General features: G+C 48.2%; 1 protein-coding gene and 1 non-coding gene across 2 annotated transcripts in view; one reads left to right on the top strand and one right to left on the bottom strand.

Annotated features, from left to right (window-relative positions):
• Positions 1-13,043, bottom strand: part of TMEM259 (transmembrane protein 259) — a 160,153-nt gene extending 147,110 nt beyond the window's left edge. The window contains exons 1-2 of the mRNA XM_063914368.1: positions 12,855-13,043; positions 12,339-12,547 (exon numbers count right to left, since the gene is read on the bottom strand). Coding sequence (XP_063770438.1) covers positions 12,339-12,536 — 198 coding nt within the window. The 5' untranslated portion in view covers positions 12,537-12,547; positions 12,855-13,043. The remainder of the gene's footprint in view (positions 1-12,338; positions 12,548-12,854) is intronic.
• A 267-nt stretch (positions 13,044-13,310) lies between these two features.
• Positions 13,311-13,417, top strand: LOC134932498 (U6 spliceosomal RNA). The gene has a single exon (XR_010179372.1). It is a non-coding gene; the product is annotated as a U6 spliceosomal RNA (small nuclear RNA).
• The last annotated feature ends 867 nt before the right edge of the window (positions 13,418-14,284 follow it).

Below are 14,284 nucleotides of genomic sequence, written 5' to 3'. Positions count from 1 at the left end.
CCACGGGTCTTCCGTGAGCATCTCTTGAATTTCCGGGTACCAAGTCCTTCTTGGCCAATCCGGAGCCACGAGTATAGTCCTTACTCCTCTCCTTCTTATGATTCTCAGTACTTTTGGTATGAGAGGAAGAGGAGGGAACACATACACTGACTGGTACACCCACGGTGTTACCAGAGCGTCCACAGCTATTGCCTGAGGGTCCCTTGACCTGGCGCAATATCTGTCCAGTTTTTTGTTGAGGCGGGACGCCATCATGTCCACCTTTGGTTTTTCCCAACGGTTCACAATCATGTGGAAGACTTCTGGGTGAAGTCCCCACTCCCCCGGGTGAAGATCGTGTCTGCTGAGGAAGTCTGCTTCCCAGTTGTCCACTCCCGGAATGAACACTGCTGACAGTGCTATCACATGATTTTCCGCCCAGCGAAGAATCCTTGCCACTTCCGTCATTGCCCTCCTGCTTCTTGTGCCGCCCTGTCTGTTTACGTGGGCGACTGCCGTGATGTTGTCCGACTGGATCAATACCGGCTGACCCTGAAGCAGAGGTCTTGCCTGACTTAGGGCATTGTAAATGGCCCTTACTTCCAGGATATTTATGTGAAGTGACGTTTCCATGCTTGACCACAAGCCCTGGAAATTTCTTCCCTGTGTGACTGCTCCCCAGCCTCTCAGGCTGGCATCCGTGGTCACCAGGACCCAATCCTGAATGCCGAATCTGCGGCCCTCTAGGAGATGAGCACTCTGTAACCACCACAGGAGAGACACCCTTGTCCTTGGAGACAGGGTTATCCGCTGATGCATTTGAAGATGCGATCAGGACCATTTGTCCAGCAGATCCCACTGAAAAGTTCTTGCGTGGAATCTGCCGAATGGAATCGCTTCGTAAGAAGCCACCATCTTTCCCAGGACCCTTGTGCATTGATGTACTGACACTTGGCCTGGTCTTAGGAGGTTCCTGACTAGGTCGGATAACTCCCTGGCTTTCTCTTCCGGGAGAAACACCTTTTTCTGTACTGTGTCCAGAATCATTCCTAGGAACAGCAGACGTGTCGTCGGAATCAGCTGCGATTTTGGAATATTTAGAATCCATCCGTGCTGTCGTAGTACTACTTGAGATAGTGCTACTCCGACCTCTAACTGTTCCCTGGACCTTGCCCTTATCAGGAGATCGTCCAAGTAAGGGATAATTAAGACGCCTTTTCTTCGAAGAAGAATCATCATTTCGGCCATTACCTTGGTAAAGACCCGGGGTGCCGTGGACAATCCAAACGGCAGCGTCTGAAACTGATAGTGACAGTTCTGTACCACAAACCTGAGGTACCCTTGGTGAGAAGGGCAAATTGGGACATGGAGGTAAGCATCCTTGATGTCCAGAGACACCATATAGTCCCCTTCTTACAGGTTCGCTATCACTGCTCTGAGTGACTCCATCTTGAACTTGAACCTTTTTATGTAAGTGTTCAAGGATTTCAGATTTAAAATGGGTCTCACCGAGCCGTCCGGCTTCGGTACCACAAACAGCGTGGAATAATACCCCTTTCCCTGTTGTAGGAGGGGTACCTTGATTATCACTTGCTGGGAATACAGCTTGTGAATGGCTTCCAATACCGCCTCCCTGTCGGGGGGAGACGTTGGTAAAGCAGACTTCAGGAACCGGCGAGGGGGAGACGTCTCGAATTCCAATTTGTACCCCTGAGATACTACCTGCAGGATCCAGGGGTCCACTTGCGAGTGAGCCCACTGCGCGCTGAAATTCTTGAGACGGGCCCCCACCGTGCCCGAGTCCGCTTGTAAGGCCCCAGCGTCATGCTGAGGACTTGGCAGAAGCGGGGGAGGGCTTCTGTTCCTGGGAAGAGGCTGTCTGCTGCAGTCTTTTTCCCCTTCCTCTGCCCCGGGGCAGATATGAGTGGCCTTTTGCCCGCTTGCCCTTATGGGGACGAAAGGACTGAGCCTGAAAAGACGGTATCTTTTTCTGCTGTGAGGTGACTTGGGGTAAAAAGGTGGATTTCCCAGCCGTTGCCGTGGCCACCAGGTCCGATAGACCGACCCCAAATAACTCCTCCCCTTTATACGGCAATACTTCCATATGCCGTTTGGAATCCGCATCACCTGACCACTGTCGCGTCCATAACCCTCTTCTGGCAGAAATGGACATCGCACTTACTCTTGATGCCAGAGTGCAAATATCCCTCTGTGCATCACGCATATATAGAAATGCATCCTTTAAATGCTCTATAGTCAATAATATATTGTCCCTGTCCAGGGTATCAATATTTTCAGTCAGGGAATCCGACCAAGCCACCCCAGCACTGCACATCCAGGCTGAGGCGATTGCTGGTCGCAGTATAATACCAGTATGTGTGTATATACTTTTTAGAATATTTTCCAGCTTCCTATCAGCTGGTTCCTTGAGGGCGGCCGTATCAGGAGACGGTAACGCCACTTGTTTTGATAAGCGTGTGAGCACCTTATCCACTCTAGGGGGTGTTTCCCAACGCGCCCTAACCTCTGGCGGGAAAGGGTATAATGCCAATAATTTTTTAGAAATTAGCAGTTTTTTATCGGGGGAAACCCACGCTTCATCACACACCTCATTTAATTCATCTGATTCAGGAAAAACTACGGGTAGTTTTTTCACACCCCACATAATACCCTTTTTTGTGGTACTTGTAGTATCAGAAATATTCAAAACCTCCTTCATTGCCGTGATCATGTAACGTGTGGCCCTACTGGAAAATACGTTTGTTTCCTCACCGTCGACACTGGAGTCAGTGTCCGTGTCAGTGTCTGTATCGACCTGAGGTAACGGGCGTTTTATAGCCCCTGACGGTGTTTGAGACGCCTGTACAGCTATTAACTGATTTGCCGGCTGTCTCATGTCGTCAACAGTCTTTTGTAAAGTGCCGACACTATCACGTAATTCTTTCCATAAGACCATCCAGTCAGGTGTCGACTCCCTAGGGGGTGACATCACTAACACAGGCAATTGCTCCGCCTCCACACCATTTTCCTCCTCATACATGTCGACACAGCGTACCGACACACAGCACACACACAGGGAATGCTCTGATAGAGGACAGGACCCCACTAGCCCTTTGGGGAGACAGAGGGAGAGTTTGCCAGCACACACCAGAGCGCTATATATATACAGGGATAACCTTATATAAGTGTTTTTCCCTAATATAGCTGCTGTATATATTTATATGCCAATTTAGTGCCCCCCCTCTCTTGTTTTACCCTGTTTCTGTAGTGCAGGACTGCAGGGGAGAGTCAGGGAGCCTTCCTCCAACGGAGCTGTGATGAAAAAATGGCGCCAGTGTGCTGAGGAAATAGGCCGCCGAGAAGGGGGCGGAGCCTTTCTCCCGCTTTTTTATGGAAAAATTGGCAGGGGTTAAATGCATCCATATAGCCCAGGAGCTATATGTGATGTATTTTTTGCCAAAAAAATAAGAATTTACTTACCGATAATTCTATTTCTCGGAGTCCGTAGTGGATGCTGGGGTTCCTGAAAGGACCATGGGGAATAGCGGCTCCGCAGGAGACAGGGCACAAAAGTAAAGCTTTCCGATCAGGTGGTGTGCACTGGCTCCTCCCCCTATGACCCTCCTCCAAGCCAGTTAGGTACTGTGCCCGGACGAGCGTACACAATAAGGGAGGAATTTTGAATCCCGGGTAAGACTCATACCAGCCACACCAATCACACCGTACAACTTGTGATCTAAAACCAGTTAACAGTATGATAACAGCGGAGCCTCTGAAAAGATGGCTCACAACAATAATAACCCGATTTTTGTAACTTGTACAAGTATTGCAGATAATCCGCACTTGGGATGGGCGCCCAGCATCCACTACGGACTCCGAGAAATAGAATTATCGGTAAGTAAATTCTTATTTTCTCTATCGTCCTAGTGGATGCTGGGGTTCCTGAAAGGACCATGGGGATTATACCAAAGCTCCCAAACGGGCGGGAGAGTGCGGATGACTCTGCAGCACCGAATGAGAGAACTCCAGGTCCTCCTCAGCCAGGGTATCAAATTTTTAGAATTTAGCAAACGTGTTTGCCCCTGACCAAGTAGCTGCTCGGCAAGGTTGTAAAGCCGAGACCCCTCGGGCAGCCGCCCAAGATGAGCCCACCTTCCTTGTGGAATGGGCATTTACATATTTTGGCTGTGGCAGGCCTGCCACAGAATGTGCAAGCTGAATTGTATTACACATCCAACTAGCAATAGTCTGCTTAGAAGCAAGAGCACCCAGTTTGTTGGGTGCATACAGGATAACAGCAAGTCAGTTTTCCTGACTCCAGCCGTCCTGGAACATATTTTCAGGGCCCTGACAACATCTAGCAACTTGGAGTCCTCCAAGTCCCTAGTAGGTGCAAGGCACCACAATAAGCTGGTTCAGGTGAAACACTGACACCACCTTAGGGAGAGAACTGGGGACGAGTCCGCAGCTCTGCCCTGTCCGAATGGACAAACAGATATGGGCTTTTTTGAGAAAAAAACACCAATTTGACACTCGCCTGGTCCAGGCCAGGGCCAAGAGCATGGTCACTTTTCATGTGAGATGCTTCAAATCCACAGATTTGACTGGTTTTAAACCAATGTGATTTGAGGAATCCCAGAACTACGTTGAGATCCCACAGTGCCACTGGAGGCACAAAAGGGGGTTGTATATGCAATACTCCCTTGACAAACTTCTGGACTTCAGGAACTGAAGCCAATTCTTTCTGGAAGAAAATCGACAGGGCCGAAATTTGAACCTTAATGGACCCCAATTTGAGGCCCATAGACACTCCTGTTTGCAGGAAATGCAGGAAACGACCGAGTTGAAATTTCTTTGTGGGGCCTTCCTGGCCTCACACCACGCAACATATTTTCGCCACATGTGGTGATAATGTTGTGCGGTCACCTCCTTTCTGGCTTTGACCAGGGTAGGAATGACCTCTTCCGGAATGCCTTTTTCCCTTAGGATCCGGCTTTCCACCGCCATGCCGACAAACGCAGCTGCGGTAAGTCTTGGAACAGACATGGTACTTGCTGAAGCAAGTCCCTTCTTAGCGGCAGAGGCCATAAGACCTCTGTAAGCATCTCTTGAAGTTCCGGGTACCAAGTCCTTCTTGGCCAATCCGGAGCCATGAGTATAGTTCTTACTCCTCTACGTCTTATAATTCTCAGCACCTTAGGTATGAGAAGCAGAGGAGGGAACACATACACCGACTGGTACACCCACGGTGTTACCAGAACGTCCACAGCTATTGCCTGAGGGTCTCTTGACCTGGCGCAATACCTGTCCCGTTTTTTGTTCAGACGGGACGCCATCATGTCCACCTTTGGTATTTCCCAATGGTTTACAGTCATGTGGAAAAAACTTCCCGATGAAGTTTCCACTCTCCCGGGTGGAGGTCGTGCCTGCTGAGGAAGTCTGCTTCCCAGTTTCCATTCCCGGGATGAAACACTGCTGACAGTGCTATCACATGATTTTCCGCCCAGCGAAAAGTCCTTGCAGTTTTTGCCATTGCCCTCCTGCTTCTTGTGTCGCCCTGTCTGTTTACGTGGGCGACTGCCGTGATGTTTTTCCCACTGGATCAATACCGGCTGACCTTGAAGCAGAGGTCTTGCTAAGCTTAGAGCATTATAAATTTACCCTTAGCTCCAGTATATTTATGTGGAGAAAAGTCTCCAGACTTGATCACACTCCCTGGAAATTTTTTCCTTGTGTGACTGCTCCCCAGCCTCTCGGGCTGGGCTCCGTGGTCACCAGCATCCAATCCTGAATGCCGAATCTGCGGCCCTCTAGAAGATGAGCACTCTATAACCACCACAGGAGAGACACCCTTGTCCTTGGATATAGGGTTATCCGCTGATGCATCTGAAGATGCGATCCGGACCATTTGTCCAGCAGATCCCACTGAAAAGTTCTTGCGTGAAATCTGCCGAATGGAATTGCTTCGTAGGAAGCCACCATTTTTACCAGGACCCTTGTGCAATGATGCACTGTTTTTAGGAGGTTCCTGACTAGCTCGGATAACTCCCTGGCTTTCTCTTCCGGGAGAAACACCTTTTTCTGGACTGTGTCCAGAATCATCCCTAGGCACAGCAGACGTGTCGTCGGGATCAGCTGCGATTTTGGAATATTTAGAATCCACCCGTGCTGTTGTAGCAGTATCCGAGATAGTGCTACTCCGACCTCCAACTGTTCCCTGGACTATGCCCTTATCAGGAGATCGTCCAAGTAAGGGATAATTAAGACGCCTTTTCTTCGAAGAAGAATCATCATTTCGGCCATTACCTTGGTAAAGACCCGGGGTGCCGTGGACAATCCAAACGGCAGCGTCTGAAACTGATAGTGACAGTTCTGCACCACGAACCTGAGGTACCCTTAGTGAGAAGGGCAAATTTGGGACATAGAGGTAAGCATCCCTGATGTCCCGGGACACTATATAGTCCCCTTCTTCCTGGTTCGTTATCACTGCTCTGAGTGACTCCATCTTGATTTGAACCTTTGTAAGTGTTCAAAAAAATTTTTAGAATAAGTCTCACCTAGCCTTCTGGCTTCAGTACCACAATATAGTGTGGAATAATACCCCTTTTCTTGTAGTAGGAGGGGTAATTTAATTATCACCTGCTGGGAATACAGCTTGTGAATTTTTTCCCATACTGCCTCCTTGTCGGAGGGAGACCTTGGTAAAACAGACTTCAGGAGCCTGCGAAGGGGAAACGTCTCGACATTCCAATCTGTACCCCTGGGATACTACTTGTAGGATCTAGGGGTCCTGTACGGTCTCAGCGCCGTGCTGAGAACTTGTCAGAAGCGGTGGAACGCTTCTGTTCCTGGGAATGGGCTGCCTGCTGCAGTCTTCTTCCCTTTCCTCTATCCCTGGGCAGATATGATCTTATAGGGACGAAAGGACTGAGCCTGAAAAGACGGTGTCTTTTTCTGCAGAGATGTGACTTAGGGTAAAAACGGCGGATTTTCCAGCAGTTGCCGTGGCCACCAGGTCCGATGGACCGACCCCAAATAACTCCTCTTCCTTTATACGGCAATACACCTTTGTGCCGTTTGGAATCTGCATCACCTGACCACTGTCGTGTCCATAACATCTTCTGGCAGATATGGACATCGCATTTACTCTTGATGCCAGAGTGCAAATATCCCTCTGTGCATCTCGCATATATAGAAATGCATCCTTTAAATGCTCTATAGTCAATAAAATACTGTCCCTGTCAAGGGTATCAATATTTTTAGTCAGGGAATCCGACCAAGCCACCCCAGCTCTGCACATCCAGGCTGAGGCGATCGCTGGTCGCAGTATAACACCAGTATGTGTGTATATACTTTTTATGATATTTTCCAGCCTCCTGTCAGCTGGTCCTTGAGGACGGCCCTATCTATAGACGGTACCGCCACTTGTTTTGATAAGCGTGTGAGCGCCTTATCCACCCTAAGGGGTGTTTCCCAACGCGCCCTAACTTCTGGCGGGAAAGGGTATACCGCCCATAATTTTCTATCGGGGGGAACCCACGCATCATCACACACTTCATTTAATTTATCTGATTCAGGAAAAACTACGGTAGTTTTTTCACATCCCACATAATACCCTCTTTTGTGGTACTTGTAGTATCAGAAATATGTAACACCTCCTTCATTGCCTTTAACGTGTGGCCCTAATAAGGAATACGTTTGTTTATTCACCGTCGACACTGGATTCAGTGTCCCTGTCTGTGTCTGTATCGACCGACTAAAGTAAACGGGCGTTTTAAAACCCCTGACGGTGTTTTTGAGACGTCTGGACCGGTACTAATTGTTTGTCGGCCGTCTCATGTCGTCAACCGACCTTGCAGCGTGTTGACATTATCACGTAATTCCCTAAATAAGCCATCCATTCCGGTGTCGACTCCCTAGAGAGTGACATCACCATTACAGGCAATTGCTCCGCCTCCTCACCAACATCGTCCTCATACATGTCGACACACACGTACCGACACACAGCACACACACAGGGAATGCTCTGATAGAGGACAGGACCCACTAGCCCTTTGGAGAGACAGAGGGAGAGTTTACCAGCACACACCAAAAACGCTATAATTATATAGGGACAACCTTATATAAGTGTTTTCCCTTATAGCATCTTTTTTATATATTTCTAACGCCAAATTAGTGCCCCCCCTCTCTGTTTTAACCCTGTTTCTGTAGTGCAGTGCAGGGGAGAGCCTGGGAGCCTTCCCTCCAGCCTTTCTGTGAGGGAAAATGGCGCTGTGTGCTGAGGAGATAGGCCCCGCCCCTTTTTCGGCGGCCTCGTCTCCCGCTCTTAACGGATTCTGGCAGGGGTTAAATATCTCCATATAGCCTCCGGAGGCTATATGTGAGGTATTTTTAGCCAAAATAGGTATTCATTTGCCTCCCAGGGCGCCCCCCTCCCAGCGCCCTGCACCCTCAGTGACTGCCGTGTGAAGTGTGCTGAGAGGAAAATGGCGCACAGCTGCAGTGCTGTGCGCTACCTTTAGAAGACTGAGGAGTCTTCTGCCGCCGATTCTGGACCTCTTCTTACTTCAGCATCTGCAAGGTGGCCGGCGGCAAGGCTCCGGTGACCATCCAGGCTGTACCTGTGATCGTCCCTCTGGAGCTGATGTCCAGTAGCCAAGAAGCCAATCCATCCTGCACGCAGGTGAGTTCACTTCTTCTCCCCTAAGTCCCTCGTTGCAGTGATCCTGTTGCCAGCAGGACTCACTGTAAAATAAAAAACCTAAGCTAAACTTTTCTAAGCAGCTCTTTAGGAGAGCCACCTAGATTGCACCCTTCTCGGCCGGGCACAAAAATCTAACTGGCTTGGAGGAGGGTCATAGGGGGAGGAGCCAGTGCACACCACCTGATCGGAAAGCTTTACTTTTGTGCCCTGTCTCCTGCGGAGCCGCTATTCCCCATGGTCCTTTCAGGAACCCCAGCATCCACTAGGACGATAGAGAAAAGGTGTTTTATTGCGTCTCAGGGCGCCCCCCCCAGCGCCCTGCACCCTCAGTGACCGGAGTGTGAAGTGTGCTGAGAGCAATGGCGCACAGCTGCGGTGCTGTGCGCTACCTTATTGAAGACAGGACGTCTTCTGCCGCCGATTTTCCGGACCTCTTCAATCTTCTGGCTCTGTAAGGGGGCCGGTGGCGCGGCTCTGGGACCCATCCATGGCTGGGCCTGTGATCGTCCCTCTGGAGCTAATGTCCAGTAGCCTAAGAAGCCCAATCCACTCTGCACGCAGGTGAGTTCGCTTTTTCTCCCCTTAATCCCTCTGTGCAGTGAGCCTGTTGCCAGCAGGTCTCACTGAAAATAAAAAACCTACTTTAAACTTTTACACTAAGCAGCTCAGGAGAGCCCCTTAGCCTGCACCCGTCTCGTTCGGGCACAAAAATCTAACTGAGGCTTGGAGGAGGGTCATAGGGGGAGGAGCCAGTGCACACCAGGTAGTCCTAAAGCTTTTTACTTTTGTGCCCAGTCTCCTGCGGAGCCGCTATTCCCCATGGTCCTTTCGGAGTCCCCAGCATCCACTAGGACGTTAGAGAAAAGAGTGGTATTGTCAGTAACAACTTCTCACAAGTTTGCAATCTTTTTATAAACTGCACAAGAAAAATAACTAAAATCAGTTGCTATGAGCAATACCCAATGGTTAATGTGCACTAGTGCACACAGGTAGCTGATATGGGTAACAGCAGTGACACCTGTTACTTCCCACACTGCACGATATTTAATTACAAATGTGGACAAATAGGTTAGTGTGGGTTACATCGCTGACGTCAGCTCTAATGACCACACTGTATAGGTAATGGTAATGGAGTGGCATATTACATTACTAGTATCTTTTTATGTTTAAAAAAAGTTTGTTCAGTCCAGTCCAAGAAACCCCCCCCCCCCTCCCCGACCCCCACACACACCCTTCAGGTATTTTCATTAGTAGATGTTCCAACATTGCTGACTACATATTAGAATGGGTTCTATTTAAAAGACCTGGATAGATTTCTATAATGTGTTACTATTAGAGATGTTGGGGACCCATCTAATGAAGTCACCTGGACGTTGGTGGATGGGCCCACATATTTGGCCAAATTTGTGCTAACAACTACTTATATTCCATGTTATTTGTCAGAGTTTATCAAAAGTATTTTGAATGTAAGAGGTAAATTTACTAAAGCTTCTAAAAATGAAATATGGCGATGGCCCATATCACCCAATAAGATGCTGTCTGTCATTTCTCTATTGCATCCTAAAAAAAAAATAGACAGAATCTGATTGGTTGTTATGGGCAACATCACTTACATTTTTAGAATCTCTAGTAAAATTTACCCCTCAGTATTCTTAGTGCTTAGATTGTTCATCAGAATTTTTCGTTCTATTGCATCATTTATTAACAGTTTCTTATATAGCGCAACATATTCCATTGCACTTTACAATTGGAATAACAGTAATAGGACAAAACTGGTTAAAAACATACAGAGGTAGGAAGGCCCTGCTCACAAGATTACAATAGGTAAGAAGGCATTGATGGGTGGTCTTCAGGTTGCCGGCGGACGGGCTCCCGGCGACCACCATACCAGCCCCGGAATCCCGACCGCCGGCACACCAACATCTTTTCTCCCTCTTGGGGGTCCACGACCCCCCTGGAGGGAGAATAGAAAGTGTGGCGTGCTCACCCAGATGTCGGTATGCCGGCGGTCGGGATCCCGGCACCGGTGGGACCCCGACCACCGGCAAACCATACTACACCCGCCATTGACACACAAGGATAAGTGCTACTTATTGCATAACAGTCCACAAGATTTCAAAGGTTCTTAATGGGCTGTACGATGTGGTCACCCATCAATGTTGGCAAAGGGTCACGAGGGTGTAAAAGTAAAGAAAGATAAAAAATGGGAGGTTGTGCGTGGGCTGTACAGAGGGGATGTAATTAGATAAGGATACATTGAAGGTTATATGGGTGGGACTGGAATTTGATAAGCTTGTCTGAAGAGATGAGTTTTCAGGGAACGTTTGGAGACTAGAGGTGAGTCTTATTGTGCGTGGAAGGGCATTCCACAGAGTAGGTGCAACCTGGATAAAGCCCTGTAATTTGGAGTGGGAGCATGTAAAGCGTGTGGATGAGAGACGCATGATCTAGTGCAGAGCGGAGAGGTCAGGTAGGGAGATATTTTGAGATTAGTGAAGAGATGTATGTTGGTGCAGTTGGGTAATAGCCTTGTAGGCAAGTATCAGTATTTTATATTGAATACAGTAGCATACCGGTAACCAATGAAGGGAATGACAGTGTATGGTACTAGAAGACTCAGCATGGTAGCACCTTTTATTATGTTTAAAAATAGGGTATGTAGTACTGTCTACCCTTTAGTATCCAGAGGGTTACAAGGCACCCTAACGGTTCAGGTTTTAAGGATAACCAAGCTTAAGTACAGTTGACATAATTAGTACCTCAATCAATTTGATTTAACCAACTGTGCTCAGCCATGGATATCCTTAAAACTAGAACCATTAGGGTGCCTTGACGACCGTGTTTGGGAACCAGTCTGCTGGTATCTCAGATTTTCAGGATTCACAACTCCACACCAGATGCAAAATGAATGGCAAAAAATCCAGTCAGATTTAATAGATAACAAAGTGACTAATACCGCATTCAGATCGCAAATGCCGAATCCCACCCAGTAAAAGAAACGTGTCCTTACCGGGTGGGATCCGGCATTTGCTCTCCTCTGCTGGCTTTCCAACCCGGCAATATACCGGGTCGGTTGCCATAGCAGCGGGGGGCGCAGCAGCAGCAGGGGCGGGGTTGGAGGCGGCGCTGGGAAATGAGCTCATCTCCTGCGCAGCCTCTCCCTATGCTGTGAATGGGAACCGTGTCGCATCTACGCGGCTCCCATTCACACTGCACCTGACCCGGTATTCAACCCGGGTATAATCCTTCTTTTATACCGGGATGAATTACCGGGTCAGGCGACCCGCTAATTCGCCGAAAGTGCTTTCACATCGCACACTGACCCGTGTCGACACGGCAATATGCCGTGTCGATACCGGGTTATTTGTGCGATGTGAAAGGGGTATGAGTAATTTAAAAAAAAACAATAAAAAAAAAAAACCTCAGTGATGAAAAGTTATCTAGTTTACATTAATATAGTGGTAATTCACCCCCCCCTCAATAATGGTGAAAAATAAGCAGTAACTATGTCTTTCAAGAAAACAAAGTATATACAAGGCGTTTGCCGTTTCTGGCATAACACTACATTAATAGGAAACGTTACCAAAAATCTCACCGACAGCTGTGTACATAAAAACAGTGATAACCCAAAGTTACTGGTATGAATAAAAATTACCTTAAGTAGGACAAAGAATTCAAAAATTCTACGGAAAGACGGTGGGAAGAGCCGCGCATAGGTGACCGCCATCTTAAAGAAAAGGGCATGAAACAGGCGATCCCTCACATTAATCAGTGGGTTTTGGTTCAAGTTTGGAGTCCGCACCCGGTTTCCATTGGTGTTATTGAGGGGGATGTTCCCCTGGTTCTCGGACATCTTGATGGCCCCTTTAGGATATGAACAATAAAAGAAAATGTAAAAAAAATTATATTACCAGTGTTTATTCCTAACCTATCAACATCACAGGTGCTGGCAGCTGGATCCTTTCCTCTCAGATGTAGGTAGCCCCCATGTTTCACATTTATATTGTACAAACATGTCTCCCTGCAGGGAGCAGCAGTCATGGCCCTGGCACACAGCGTATATAACCCAGCAGCAGGCGTGATGTACTGTGCCCGGGCACAGTCTCGGTGCTGCTCCTGCTGATGACACTCCTGAGGGCAGCACCGTTTATTATGGCAGTTGTATAAGTACCTGCTACAGCCGTGCGGCCACCTTGTTCGCGGGGGTCCCCGGCGCTGCCCCTATGTCTGTGGGGAGGGGACCCCTTGGAGCCTACGGGGTAGCACAGTTGTTGTTAGGGTTATTTTCCCCTCAGAGGCTACTTCCGGTCTCTCTTCCGCTTCCTGCGGCCTCAGCCATTGCGGTGACCGTGAAAGTGAGCGTGCGGGGCAGTATGGGAAGCAGGGCGGGGCTACGGACTGAATTTTGCATGCTGCTGTTCCCAAAATGCACTGCAAGACGCGCTCGTAGCTATAATCGTTTAGCGACACAAAATAGCAATAAAACGTAAATAATGGTTAAAGCAAATAGTGACAAGACGATTAATAGTATATTCCTGAAAATGAGAGTAGGAAATAAAAATTCGCTATAATAGTAAATAGTATGAATATTGAGATTGTATATACCATTGTAGGAGCATGGTTTTTTGTGCTCGCTTCGGCAGCACATATACTAAAATTGGAACGATACAGAGAAGATTAGCATGGCCCCTGCGCAAGGATGACACGCAAATTCGTGAAGCGTTCCATATTTTGCCTGCATTAAAGGGAAACAGCAGCAGCGTTTCCACTATATACAGATGGTGCGGGTATACACCAGCAACACCACCAGTCTTGTGACTGAGCCACAAATAACCTTGAAAGTCACAGTTTTATTAACAAACTGGATATTTTTATATTGCCAGTATAAAGTTTCTTTATCCATCCATATTGTAGGGAATTGGTGTATATCAGGCTGTACTCTGTTGGATGCAAAAATCAATTTATTGAAGAAATCCTTCAACATTTAGCTGTAGAGGAAGCCATGTGTTTTTTTTAACCTGAGTTTAATTAGTTTATTATTGTTTAATAAATTGATAGCCTTTCTTTTCATACATGGTTTATCAACCATATTTGTGGCCACTAACAGTGGCGGATCTTGCCACGAGCAAGCAGGACTTTTGCCCGGGGCGCCGCCATCCGGAGGGCGCCGCACCATGGCAAGATCCTCCACTGTCAGTGTGCGCCCCAGCAGTGTCCCCCCGCTGTGCCCCCCCTCCCGCTGTGAGAAGGGAACCAGACGCTACGCGTCTGGTTTCCCTTCGTGGCGCTGGTCCTCCCCCGCTCTGAAGGGAATCAGACGCTAAGCGTCTAGTTTCCCTTCATGGAGAGGACCTTTGGTGTACGGTGCGCGATGACGTCATCGCGCACCGCACAGCATTGTGGCATAGATGCTAGGGGTCATAATTGACCTCTAGCGCTTATGCTGTGCTATGGGAGAGACGTCATGACTGACGTCTCTCCCATAGATCCGAGGAGAAGAGCGGCGCCGGTCTGCAGGGCCTGGAAACAGGAGCTGGGTACAGTAAGTATACTTTTTTTTTTCTTTTTTTTTTCAGCGGCGCTACAAATGGGGGGCGTGAC

This window comes from Pseudophryne corroboree, chromosome 1, assembly GCF_028390025.1.
Source record: "Pseudophryne corroboree isolate aPseCor3 chromosome 1, aPseCor3.hap2, whole genome shotgun sequence".
Lineage (NCBI taxonomy): Eukaryota > Metazoa > Chordata > Amphibia > Anura > Myobatrachidae > Pseudophryne > Pseudophryne corroboree.
The sequence above is the reverse complement of the archived record's forward strand: the minus strand, read 5'-3'. Positions and strand labels throughout refer to the sequence as shown.